Genomic DNA, 14,351 nt, shown 5'->3' on the forward strand with positions numbered 1-14,351 from the left:
CAAAAACAACCAGAAAACACTTAACAAAATTGCAACAAGTACATATCTACCAATAATTGCTTTAAATGTAAATTGGACTAAGTTGTCCAATCAAGAGATGTAGATTAGATGAATGGATTAAGAAACAAGACACATCTATATACCACCTACAAGAGACTCACTTTAGAAGGGCACACACAGACTGAAAGCAAAGGGATGAAAAAAGATGTTCCATGCAAATGAAAACAAAAAGAAAGCTGTTGTAGTTATACTCATATTGGACAAAATAGACTTCAGAATAGTCTGTTTAAAGCAAAAATGATTAAGATCACAAACCAGCAAAAAGATAACAACATTTATAAATATAAATACACCCAACATAAAAGCACCAAAATATCTAAAGCAAATATTAAAAGACCTAAAGGGCCAATTGATAGCAACATAATAATAATATGGAATTTTAACACCCCAATTACATCAATGGATAGATTACCTATGTAGAAAACCATAAGGAAATATTAGCTTTAAATGACATGTTAGACCAGATGGACTTAATAGATATATATAGAATATTCCATCCAAAAGCATCTGAATACACATTCTTCTCAAGTACCTAGGAAACATTCTCCGGGATCAAATCACATTCTAGGCCACATAACAAATCTCAATAAAGTCAAGAGGACTGAAATAATATCACTCATCTTTCCTGACCACAATGGTATAAAACTAGAAATCACAAGAAGAAAACTGGAACAACTACAGGTACATGGAGATTAAACAACATATTACTGAACAACTACTAAGTCACTGAGGAAATCAAAGGAGAAATAACAAAATATCTAAAGACTAATGAGAGCAGAAATATAACATACCAAAATCTGTGTGATACAGTAAAAGAGGTTCTAAGAGACAAATTTCATAGCAATACCTCAAGAAATAAGAGAAATATCAAATAAACACTTTAACTTTACACCTAAAGAAACAAGACAAAGAAGAACACATGAAGCCCAAAGTTAGGAGAAAGAAGGAAATAATAAAGATCAGACTGGATAAATAAAACAGAGACTTAAAAAGACAAATGGTCAATGAAACTAAGAGCTGGTTCTTTGAAAAGGTAAATAAAATTGACAAACCTTTAGCTAGATTCCCCAAGAGAAAAAAGAAAGATGGCTCAAATAAATTCAGAAATTAAAAGGGAGAAGTTACAACTTCTCAGAAATATGAAGGATCACAAGAGGATACTAAGAACAATTATATGACAAACTGGACAGCGCAGAAGAAATGGATAAATTCCTAGAAGTTTACAATCTTCCAAGACTGAATCATGAAGAAATAGAAACTCTGAACATACTGATTACTACTAAAGAGATCAAATCAATAATCAAAAATCTCTCAACAAACAGAAGTCCAGGACCAGATGGTTTCACTGGTGAATTCTACCAAAAATTCAAAGATTGAATACCTATCTTTCCCAGACTCTTTAAACACTATTTTTTAAAAGTTTATTTATTTTTGGAGAAGGGCGGGGGGAGAGCACGCAAGCAGGGGAAGGGCAGAGAGAGGGAGAGAGAGAATCCCAAGCAGGCTTCTCGCTATCAGCAAGGAACCCAATGCGGGGCTTGATCCCATGAACCATGAGATCATGACCTGAGCTGAAATCAAGAGTGGGATGCTTAACCAACTGAGCCACTCAGGTGCCCCCTTCCCAAACTCTTAAAAACAAAACAAACAAAAAACACTGAAGAGGGAAAGCTCCTAAACTCATTTTATGAGGCCAGCACTACCCTGATATCAAAGTGACATAATGATACTGCACACAAAAATAGAATTACAGGCCAATATTCCTGATGATCATAGCTGCAGTATACTCACAAAATACTAGCAAACTGAATTCAACAATACATTAAACGGATCATATACCAAGATCAAATAAATGGGATTTATTTCAGGGATGCATGGATGGTTAAATACCTGTAAATCAGTCAACATTATGTACCACATTAACAAAATAAAAGATAAAAAGCATACAATCATCTCAATAAATGCAGAGAAAGCATTTGACAAAATGCAACATTCACTCAAGATAAAAACTCTCAACAAATTGGGTATAAAGGGAATGTACCTCAACATAATAAAGACCATAACTGACAAAATCACAGCTAATGTCATACTAAACAGTGAAAATCTAAAAGCTTTTCCTTTAGGATCAGGAACAAGACAAGGATGCCCACTATCCCTACTTTTATTCAACACAGCATTGGAAGGCTTAGCCACAAAAATTATGCAAGAAAATGAAATAAAAGGCATATAATTTGGAAATGAAGTGAAATTGTCACATTTGCAGATGACACTATTTGCGGATGACATGATACTACATATAGAAAGCATTAAAGATTGTACCAAAAGACAGTACTAATAAATGAATTCAGTAAAGCTGCAGGATGCAAAATTAATACACAAAAATCTGTTGCATTTCCATACACCAACAACAAAGTAGCAGAAAGAGAAATCAAGAGAATAATCCCATTTACAATTCTATAAAAAAGAATAAAATAGGGGCGCCTAGCTAGCTCAGTTAGTTGAGTGTACAACTCTTGATTTCAGCTCAGGTCATGATCCCAGGGTTGTGGGATGGAGCCCCACGCTGGACTCCATGCTGAGCGTGGGGCTTTCTTGGGATTCTCCTTCTCTCTCCCTCTCTGCTGCCCCCATCCCCCTTTATGCACGCTCTCTCTCTCTCTCTCTCTCTCTAAAAAAAATAAATTTTAGGAAAAAGAGTAAGTTACCTAGAAATAAGCAAGAGACCTAAAAACTGAAAAGTATAAGACATTGATGAAAGAAACTGAAGATGACATAAAAAAGTGTAAAGATATTCTAGGCTCATGGACTAGATTAATATTGTTTAAATTAAAAAAAAATTTTTTTTACATTTATTTTATTATTTTTGAGAGAGTGAGACAGAGTGCAAGTGGGGAGGAACAGAGAGAGTAGGAGACACAGAATCTGAAGCAGCCTCCAGGCTCGGAGCAAGCAGTCAGCACAGAGCCTGATGCGGGGCTCAAATCCACGAACTGTGAGATCATGACCTGAGCTGAAGTTGGATGCTTAACTGAGCCACCCAGGCACCTCTGGATTAATACTGTTTAAATGTCCATACTACTCAAAGCAATCTACAGATTCAATGTAATCCCTATTAAATTCCAAATACATTTTTCACAGAACTGAAACCAATAATTCTAAAATTTGTATGGAACCACAAAAGATCCTGAATAGCAAAAATAACATTGACAAAGAAGAACAAAGCCAAAGGTATCACACTACTTGATTTCAAACTATACTACAAAGCTATGGTAATCAGAACACTATGACACTGATATAAAACTGACACACAGATGAGTGAAAAAGAATAGAGAGCCCAGAAATAAACCCATGCATATATATTCAATTAATTTAGAACAAAGGAGGACTACCTGGATGGTTCAGTCAGTTAAGCGTCTTGATTTTGGCTCAGGTCATGATCTCCCGGTTTGTGAGTTCAAGCCCCATATTGGGCTCTGCGCTGACAGTGCAGAGCCTGCTTGGGATTCTCTCTCCCTCTCTCTCTGTCCCTCCCCCAAATGCATTCTCTAAATAAATAAATAAAAAATATTAGGACAAAGGAGGCAAGAATATACAATGGGGAAAGGACAGTCACTTCAATAAATGGTGTTTGGAAAACTGGACAGCCACCTGCAAAAAAATGAACTGAACCACTATCTTATACCATACATAAAAATCAACTCAAAATGGACTAAAGACTTGAATGTTAAACCTAAAATCATAAAACTCCTAGAAGAAAACATAAGTGGTAAACTTCTTTACATTGGTCCAAGTGATGTTTTTTGATCTGACTCCAAAAGCAAAAGAAACAAAGCAAAAATAAACAAATGGGACAATCTTAACTAAAAAGCTTCTGCACAGCAAAGGAAACCAACAAAATGAAAATGCAACCTACTGAATGGGAAAAGATATTTGCAAGTCATATATCCAATAAGGAGATTAATATCCCATATATAAAGGATTCATACAACTCAATAATAAATAGACAAACAATCAAATTAAAAATAGACAGAGAGGGGTGCCTGGGTGGCTCAGTTGATTAAGTGTTTGACTTTGGCTCAGGTTCATGATTTCAAGCCCCATATCAGGCTCTCTGCTGTTAGCACAGAGCTGGCTTAGATCCTCTGTCCCCCTCTCTCTCTCTCTCTGCCCCTCCCTGTGCTCTCTCTCTCTCAAAAATAAACATTAAAATTTTTTTAAAGATTAAAAAAATAGGCACATATTTTATTTTATTCATGGCTGAGTAATATTCCTGTGTGTGTGTGTGTGTGTGTGTGTGTGTGTAGACACACATCTTTTTTTATCCATTCATCAGTCAATGGACACTTGGGCTGTTTCCATAATTTGGCTATTATAGACAATGCTGCTATAAACATCAGGGTGCATGTACCCCTTTGAATTGGTATTTTTGTATTCCTTGGGTAAATACCTGATAGTTCAACTGCTGGATCGTAGGGTAGTTCTGTTTTTAATTTTTTGAGGAACCTCCATACTGTTTCCACAATGGCCATACCTGTTTGCATTCCCACCAACAGTGCAAGAAGGTTCCCCATTCACCACATCCTCACCACCGCCTGTTGTTTCTTGTGTTGTTGATTTAAGCCATTCTTATAGGTGTGTGGTGATATCTTATTGTAGTTTTGATTTGTATATCCCTGATGATTAGTGATGTTGAGCATCTTTTCATGTGTCTGTTAGCCATCTGCATGTCTTCTTTGGAGAAATGTCTGTTCATGTCTTCTGCCCATTTTTTAATTGGATTATTTGTCTTTCGGGGGTTGAGTTTCGTAAGTTCTTTATATATTCTGGACACTAGCCCTTCATCAGATATGTCATTTGCATATATCTTCTCCCATTCTGTAGGCTGCCTTTTAGTCTTGCTGATTGTTTCCTTCGCTGTGCAGAAGCTTTTTATCTTGATGACGTCCCAATAGTTTATTTTTGCTTTTGTTTCCTTTGCTTCAAGAGACATATCTACAATGAAATCTTGTCATTTGTGAGGACATGGATGGAGCTAGAGAGTATTGTGCTAAGCAAAGTAAGTCAGAGAAAGACAAATTACCATATGATTTCACTCATATGTGTAATTTAAGAAACAAAATAAATGAGCAAAGAGAAAAAGAAAAGAGAGGCAAACCAAGAACAGACTCTTAATACAGAGAACCAACTGATGGTTACCAGAGGGAAGGTGGGTGGGGGGATGTGTTTAATAGGTGATGGGGATTAAGAAGCACACTTGTTTTGATAAGCACCAAGTGTTGTATGGAAGTGCAGAATCACTTTGTTGTATACCTGAAACCAATAATACACTATATGTTATCTAACTGGAATTCAAATAAAAACTAAAAAAAAATAGGCAGAGGATTTAAATAGATGTTTTTCTAAAGAAGACATACAGATAGCTAACAGGCACATGAAAAGATGCTCAACATCACGAATCATCAAGGAAATGCAAATCAAAACCACAATGAAATACGTTACACCTTTAAGAATAACTATTATCACAAAGACAAGAAATAACAAGTATTAGGGAGGATGTGAAGAAAAGGGAACCCTACTGGTGGGAACGTAAATTGGTGCGGCCACTATGGAAATCAGTATGGAGATTCCTCAAAAAATTAAAAATAGAGCTACCATACGATCCAGCAATTTCACTACTGGCTATCTATCTGAAGAAAAAAATATTAATTCAAAAAGATATACTCACCCTATGTTCACTACAGCATTATTTACTATAGCCAAGATAATAGAAACATGTGTCTATTGATGTGTCCATTGATGGATGAATGGATAGAGATATGGTATATGTATATAATGGAATATTATTCAGTCATAAAGAAGAACGATTTCTTGCCATTTGTGGCAATGGCACAATGGATGGATCTTGTATTATAATAAAAGAAATAAATCTGACAAAGAAAGACAAATACTGTATGATTTAACTTACATATTGAAACTAAAAAACAAAACAAGGGGCACCTGGGTGGCTTAGTTGGTTGCGCATCCAACTTCAGCTCAGGTCATGATCTCATGGTTCGTGGGGTCCAGCCTTGTGTCGGGCTCTATGCTGACAGCTCAGAGCCTGGAACCTGCTTCGGATTCTATGTATCCCTCTCTCTCTCTGCCCCTCCCCTGCTCACACTCTGTCTCTGTCTCTCAAAAATAAATGAAAATGGTAAAAAAAATTTTTTTTAAATAAAACCCAGACTCATAGATATAGGGAACAGACTGGTGGTTGTTAGAGAGAAAGGGTTGGGAGGATGCGAAATGAGTGAAGGGTATTCAGAAGTACAAACTTCCAGTTATAAAATAAATAAATCATGGGGATGTAGTATACAGCATGGGAAATATAGTCAATAATAGAGTATTAACTTTGTAAGGTGACAAATGGTAATTAGACTTATTGTCGTGACCACTTTGCAATGTATACAAATGTCAAATCCCTATGTGGTACACCTGAAACTAATATGATATATATATGAATTATATATGAAAAAATAGAATTCTGTGCCATATGGCCAAACAGCATTTCTAATACTGGTTATTTTTCATATTTGCTAATCATTAGTATTTTTTACCTTAAAAAGTCAACTTAATGTACTGAAGGGCAAGTTGATAATTCATCAAGGGCATTAGAAATCTGCATTTCCTTTGATTCAGTAATTCCATTTCTAAGTATTAGTCCTAAAAAATAATGATGAATGTGCACAAAAATTCGTTTTAATGATGCTCACTGTAGTGTGTTCACAAAAGTATTAATTAAAAAGATAGCAGAGAGGGGCACCTGGGTGGCTCAGTCGGTTAAGCATCTGACTCTTGGTTTCAGCTCAGGTAATGATCTCACGGTTTGTGGTTCTGAGCCCCATAAGGGGCTCTGTGCTAATGGTGCAGAGCCTGCCTGGGATTTTCTCTCTGCGCCCCTCACCCCCCCAAGCCCCGCCCCACTCCTGGGCACTCTCTCAAGATAAATAAATAAACTTAAAAAAAAAAAGGTAGCATAGAATAAAGACTACTTCAAAAGAGGCATGGTTCAATTAACCATGGAGATCCATACAATGGAATGAATGATATACAACCTATTAAAAAATATTTTGTAATTGAATATGTAATGATATGGGAAGATACATTAAGGGAAAAACATATTAAGTACATTATGATACTATTTTGGATTTTAAAAAAGTATGTGATGTGATGTGATCTGTGGGTGTGTATCAATAAAGACTCCCATGTTATATACCAAAATATAATAGCGATACTTTCTAGTTGGTCCTTTATATGCAACTTCTGTTCTTTCTTTTTGCTTTTCTATTTCCTAAATTTTTTAAAACAATTTTTAATTGTTTGTTTATTTTTTTAGAGGGAGATAGAATCCAAAGCAGGTTCTGCACTGTCGTTGCAAAACCCCATGTGGGGCTTGAATCCACAAACCCAACCGTGAGATCACGACCTGAGCTGAAGTCGGACATTCAACCTACTGAGCCACCCAGGCACCCGTCTATTTTCTAAATTTTTCATAAGAATCTCTCACTTTTGCAATACGGAAAAAAATTACTAAAAATAAGTACACAATGCACAGTGAACTAAAATCTTGAAAACATGAAGACATACTCTGGCCAAAGAGAAGAAATCCCTTCAGCTTGTTTACAGAGTAAAAGATCCAACACACAGATGTGCTCATTAGCTTCCCAGACACTCCCTGAATTCACATGGTTTTTGCCACAGGCTCATGTGAAACTTAGAGAAGTATTTAGCGATGAGCACAGAAAAAGCTGAACAAAATATGGCAAACTTGGGAATCCTAAAAATGCAGGAAAATTTTCTTCTTATTCCTTTATTAAAGCAGACCAGAAATGAAACTTGTTCTCACAGTCTTAAGAAACCTCAAGAGATTTAAATGCTTTTACAAAGGAAGCATGCTCTTAAAAGATTTAAATAATGTAATTTTCTGTCTTTTTGAAAGGTTCAAAAATATTTTATTAGGCAATAATTGGGTTTCAGTTTATTAGATTACTGTAATCATACAAAGTGTTATCTGAATGTTTTATTTATTATGATATGTAAAATCTGACAATTTTAATAACATTTATCACAAATAAACACATTCTGGTCTTTATATTATTTTTTTTTTTTTTAATTTTTTTTTTTTCAACTTTTATTTATTTTTGGGACAGAGAGAGACAGAGCATGAACGGGGGAGGGGCAGAGAGAGAGGGAGACACAGAATCGGAAACAGGCTCCAGGCTCTGAGCCATCAGCCCAGAGCCCGACGCGGGGCTCGAACTCCCGGACCACGAGATCGTGACCTGGCTGAAGTCGGACGCTTAACCGACTGCGCCACCCAGGCGCCCCTCTTTATATTATTTCTAACCCCTTCACTAAGCACACTTTCCCAGGAGAAACTGGATCCTTCTAAAATTAATTTTCACTACTAATCTTTAAAAAGGCAAACAGTGTAAGGAAATTCTAGATGAAAAGTTTAGTAAGCAGCCTTATTTGCAATAGAACAGAACCTAAGAAATCTACAATAAATTTCTCTAAGTGCTTATCAGGCTCACTGTCACCTCAATGTTGTGTGTTAAACATAAAACCTACCTCTTCATATCCTCCCCCCACAGTATTCTATCAACAAATACACCTCAAATACACCACGATATACCTCAACAAAACAAAATGAAACAAAGATTCTTCTGGACTTCTTTGTCATGTCGTAAGGGCATTTGTCATAAGGGCATTATCATTTTATCAGTTACTTATATAGAACAACCTCCAAGTTCAGGTTCTTATTAGCTCCTTCCTGGGTTATTTTAACAGACTCCTACTTTGTCTTCCCACTACTAGTCTATCCCCACTTGAATCTGACAAACATCAGCCCGCTAGCCATCTTCAATACCATTTTAATCACATTACACCTTAGTGCAAGAATCTCAAATTGACTTTTATCCAATGAGCAGTGGAAAGCAAACTCTTTGTAATGGTTTCAAAGTCTTTATCTTTGCTTCTGTTTGGTGTGAACTCTCTCTGCAATCAAGCTGATCTGTCACCAGCTCCTACTGATAACCTGCTCAAGCTGCCCTCTCACCCTCACTTCCTTGTCAATGCAAATTCATCCTCCTGGCATGCTCAGCTGAAAAGCCAATATGGTTTTCAGGAACCATTTCAGCTGCAAATAAATCCTCTACCTACAGAATTTCAACAACACTCATATACTGTCTCACCCATTGATTAGCCACTAAATTATACTGTCTCCTACTGGTGAGAAATTATACATCTATGATCTAATTTCATTAAGTAGAGCTAATTCATTTATGGGCATTTTTATTTGTTGTCCTTCTCAGAGCCCCTGATACACAGTTAGAAACCTGGTAAATGCTCAATTAATATTTGGTGAGCAATGAATGATCTGCATCTTTAATTTCTGTATAAAGCTAAATATATTTATAATTTGATATGTACCTCTAAGGCTTTTCTCTAAAAAAATGAATTATTATTTTATGTACATTCATGCATCAGGGGTCTCCAAGAATATCCCCAGGTTGAGTGATCCACTGGGAAGACTCATAAGACTCAGCATATAGTCATGCTCATTTCTAAGATTTATTATAGTGAAAGGACACAAAGCAGAATCAGTAAAGGGAAAAGGTTCATGGACCAAAGTCCTTGGAAACCATGGGCAAGTTTCTAAGTCTTCCCAGTAGAGTCACCCAGAACACAGTTTCTCTGGCATCAAACTGTGCCAACACCTGTCATCTACCAAGGAAGCTCATTTGGTGACTGGTCATATAGCCACCCTTCCCCTGGCACAGACCAAAATTCCAGACTCCTAGAAAGTATTCAGCATAAATCACATTGTTTGTAGTCTAGGCACAGTGAGACACTCTAAAGTTTTACATCAGTGTAGGGAACTGATGACCATTCAAGTTCCCTGATGCCAGCAAAAACATTGTAAGCAGGTCTTTTTAAGAAATTAGTCTTGGGCCTGCTATGTTAACCCTTTTCTATGAAGTTAATTTCATATATTTTTAAAAAATGTTTATTTCTGAGAGAGTGAGACAGAGCGTGAACAGGGGAGGGCCAGAGAGAGGGAGACACAGAATTGGAAGCAGACTCCAGGCTCCGAGCTGTCAGCACAGAGCCCAATCAGGGCTCGAACTCAGGAACTATGAATCATGACCTGAGCTGAAGTTGGATGCCCAACCGACTGAGCCACCCAGGTCCCCCAATTTCATATTTTTTATGCGAGAAATGTTATAGTGTTAGCCATATTTGATTTATAGGAGGCACATAAAGTTATTTAAAAAAAATTAAATTCTAGCATTTAATTACAGATGCAATGCCTAGCCTGGTACCCAATAATTAAAAATTAGGTAATTTAAAAATAATTCACATCCTTTAGATATTTCAGGTTTTTTTCTCCCCTTGTAGAATAAGGTAAATTTTTCAATTTTTTTAAATGTTTATTTATTTTTGAGAGAGACAGAGCGTGAGTGGGGGAAGGGCAGAGAGATAGAGGGAGACACAGAATCTGAAGCAGGCTCCAGGCTCTGAGCTGTCAGCACAGAGCCTGATGCAGGGCTTGAACTCACAGACCGCGAAATCATGACCTGAGCCGAAGTCCGACACTTAACTATTTGAGCCACCCAGGCGCCCCTAAGGTATCGTTTTCAAACCAACACTTTTGTAATTGTCAGGATAAAGGAGTTAAGTATCAACATCTAAAGGAAGCAAACCCTCTCAGACAAGCTCCTCGTCTTCTCTTTAAATGTCAATTGGGTGCTAGAGCACTGTGATATCTGTTTTTGGTACATCAACTTACAAAATCCTCACAACCCCACATGCCAGTGATGGTTTCTATTTTGTAGATGCAATCTTTGAGAGGCTGAGTAACCTACCCAGGTTTACCACGGTGGAGCCAGGATTTAGGCTCAGATCTGCCTTATCCTAAATCCTTGCTCTTAGCTTTACACAAACTACCTCCCCTAACAAGGCACAGGCTCCTTATGAATCATTTCCCTCCAAACTACAGGGGCTTTTATTTGGCCACATAGAGCACTATTCTCAACCCTACTGATTTTCATTAAGGTCACATTTTTGTTGGAAGAGAAGGGGGAAATTTAACCCAGGATACTCTGCTTTTTTCTTTCCAACTCTTGCAAATTAGAAATCAAATTATACCCCTTGCTTGTTAAAACCATTAGGAAGCTCCCTACTCAGCACAGCACACTTTTCTCCTTCATCTGGCATCAATCTGAAATCAGACAGACCCATATCAAGATCTTGGCATTTCACTTACCACATGTGGATGCCTTGGGAAAGTTAACCTGAGTCTCGGTTTATTCATTCATAAAATGTGAATCCCTACCTCACAGGTTTTCTGTGAGAATGAAATAAGGTAATAAGCTTAAAGGACCCAATTTACATGTATTCGATGAATAAATGATTACCTGCAACACTGAAATAACGGATTTGTCAGTAGCAAGCCAAATCAATAATCTGAGGGAGGAAAGAGTTAAGAGAGAAGTAGTACCCTGACCACCAGGTGTCATCACTGGCCCAGAAGAGCTGGTCTAACAGCCATTAGTGGGGCATGTGACCCTGCAGCAAACAGGGTAAGATCCAGGATAAGACAGTCATTTGTACCTACAGGACATTCAAGAATTGGCTTTGGTTTTTCAACACTTTAGGAGCTGGTACAATAGTTGGTGCACCATTTTAAGTTACACTGTTCTTCTACCAGTGTGTTAAAATGATTGCAGTGTAATTAATTAGCTGAATAGCCACAAAAGATTTGTCATCACAGTTTAATTTTTAAAAGTATCCTTGGCTAACTGTTTTTTTAATTCTGAGAGTCAATAATGTTTTATAAATCCTTGGCTTTGGCCAACTAGCCATTACATTTTCTGGCTTCTACAGGCTTCAGTGTTGCCACTGTAGACAATCTTCTGGCCCCAATTTCACAACCTATTTATCTTATTCTCTTTACATTAATAGGGATGACAGATCAAAAGAAAGCAGAATATTTTTTAAGGTAAAAATAAAGTTCATGAACAGTAAATTTAGGCAAAATAAGTATTGTTAATCTCTTTTCTTGATCTCAGGAACTTAAAAGTTCATTTTTAAAAATTATGTAAATTTCCTATTTTCTTAAAGAACACTTACCTTAGGGTAAATCTGTCAACCTACCCAATAGACCTTAAATTACTTAAGGAACACTATCACCCTTGACTTCAGTCCGCAATCTGCCAACGACTCTCCCTGAGAGTGCCTTGGGGTTCGTTTCAAAATGAACGCAGGTCTGGGCTCTCCTTCTGGTTCCAAGTCCTTTACACTGAGAGCCACTAGTGGCCACCTCAAGGTTGGTAATTCAGTGAGTGTTGAGCGCGTAACTAGAGACGGAGCTCTCCGATGAGGCACAGACTGTTGTCTCATCTGCCAGGGAACACTTGACTGAAGTCAAGACAAGCCTGATCAGGCCTACCCTGGCCACATCCTGGGCTTCTGAGTACCCCCCCCCCCCCCCCCCCCCACTAAGAAACAAAAGAAAAGGAGTTAATGCTAAGCACAGGTTTCTGTTCAGAGCGAGGGCTCTTGGAACGCAAGCGGTTTGGGTTATTTTTGTTTCTGTTTCAATAACAGTTCAATTTCCACTTTGCATTTCACAAATACGTAAATGTCTTAAGAGAAACCAGAAGCATTCTCTCCCTTCTGGCCACTGCACCCATTCCTAGAGAATTTAGGAGGGAAGAGTAGATACCAGGAACCATCTGGAATCAGGAGAGCAGGAGCCAAGCCCAGCTGGGATGGACCCATTTGCGAAGCACTTTGTGCAGATCAATAAACTCCTGACTGATTTCAGACTGGGTCCCTAGAGGACGAGGAGCTCACGAGGCTGGCTTTCCCCTTGAAGTAAACGGGCCAAGGAAAGACAAGCTGCCCATGAAACAAACCCCTTCGGGGCAGGCGGAACGGCTCGGGAGGCGCCGAGGGCGAGTTACCTGGGGGACTCCGCGGTGAAGCTGCCGCCGTCCAGCAGCCGCATCTTGCAGAAGAGGACCCCATTGACGAAGGGCACCGAGGAGAGCTCCTCGAGCTCAAAGTCCACCTTAAACTTAAACTTCTTCTTCTTCATCATCGTGAGAGCCAGACGCCGGCGAGCGGGATGCGGGGGCGGCCCCAAGGGGCGCGCGGGCCGGCGCCGCCGCCTCAGCTCGCCGGAGACCCGGGTCCGCGCAGCCCCAGGGCCAGGGCCAGGGCCGCGAGCTGCGCGCGGGGGCGCGGCCGGGGGGCGCCGCGGGCCGGCTGGAGCCGGGGCAGGGGCCGCCGCCGCCTCCGCCGCCGCCTCTCGCGGCAGCCCGGGCCGGAGCGCGGCGGCGCGGACCCCGCCCGCCCGCGAGGAGTGGTCGTGCTGCAGCTCGCCTGGGCGGTGGGCGCCTTTTCGGTGTGCAGCTCGCCGCCGCCGCCGCGCGTCTGAGAGCCCAGAGAGGCGAAGACTTGAAGACTGCCGTTGCCGCCGCCGCCTCAGCGCCAACCGGGCCAGAGGCGCCCCCAGCGGCGGCGGCCAGCAGCGCACCGCGGGCGGAAGCGGGAGGGCGGGCGAGGAAATTCTGGGCGGGCGGGCGCTTCGCCGGGAAATTGACCCACGACGGCAGTTAGAGCGTCACGCCTCTCTGGGGTTAAAAAAAGACAAAACCCAACCAAAATGGAGCTTCCTTCTACAGCTTCCCCCCAGCCTTCTTTCAGTTTTTGCTTCGCCTCCTTTCTCCCTTCCCCCTCCAGTGATTTTTTTCCACCCCTCTTGAGTTTGAGAGTCATGGGTTAATAGGGTTAATCAGAATCTCCACGACGTTACTTTCGTCAAATTGAAATCCTATAACTAAGATTTCCTTTACGTATTCTGAAGTCAGGAGGCTTCTAATATTAGGACGAGGTAGGAAAAAGGAAAGGGATTAAAATGTGTGGAGGGCCTACCAAGTGCCCAGGCACTCAACTGCTGTGGACTCATTTTCTCCTTTATGTGTATGTATGTATGTATGTGAAGTTATTTATTTATTTTTGAGAGAGAGACAGAGAACACAAGGGGGGTGGGGGGCGGGGGGGGGGGGGACGGGTGGAGGAAGAGGGAGAGACACAGAATCAGAAGCAGGCTCCAGGCTCCAAGCTGTCAGCACAGCCAGACATGGGGCTGGAACTCAGGAACTGTTAGATCATGACGTTAGGGGAAGTCAGACAGACGTTCAACCAACTGAGCCACCCAGGTGCCCTGTCTTATTTATACT

At 39.9% G+C, this 14,351-nt stretch overlaps 1 protein-coding gene across 4 annotated transcripts in view; it reads right to left on the reverse strand.

Annotated features, from left to right (window-relative positions):
* The window catches only part of EEIG2 (EEIG family member 2), a 94,989-nt gene extending 81,650 nt beyond the window's left edge, over positions 1-13,339 (reverse strand). For 3 of the 4 annotated variants that reach the window (XM_047870694.1, XM_047870693.1, XM_047870692.1), the window contains exon 1: positions 13,071-13,339. In XM_047870694.1, coding sequence (XP_047726650.1) covers positions 13,071-13,207 — 137 coding nt within the window. In that variant the 5' untranslated portion in view covers positions 13,208-13,339. Of the gene's footprint in view, positions 1-12,234; positions 12,260-13,070 lie in introns of those variants that run through there. The other variant, XM_047870695.1, reaches the window with a different exon arrangement.
* Between the last annotated feature and the right edge of the window lie 1,012 nt (positions 13,340-14,351).

This window comes from Prionailurus viverrinus, chromosome C1, assembly GCF_022837055.1.
Source record: "Prionailurus viverrinus isolate Anna chromosome C1, UM_Priviv_1.0, whole genome shotgun sequence".
NCBI lineage: Eukaryota > Metazoa > Chordata > Mammalia > Carnivora > Felidae > Prionailurus > Prionailurus viverrinus.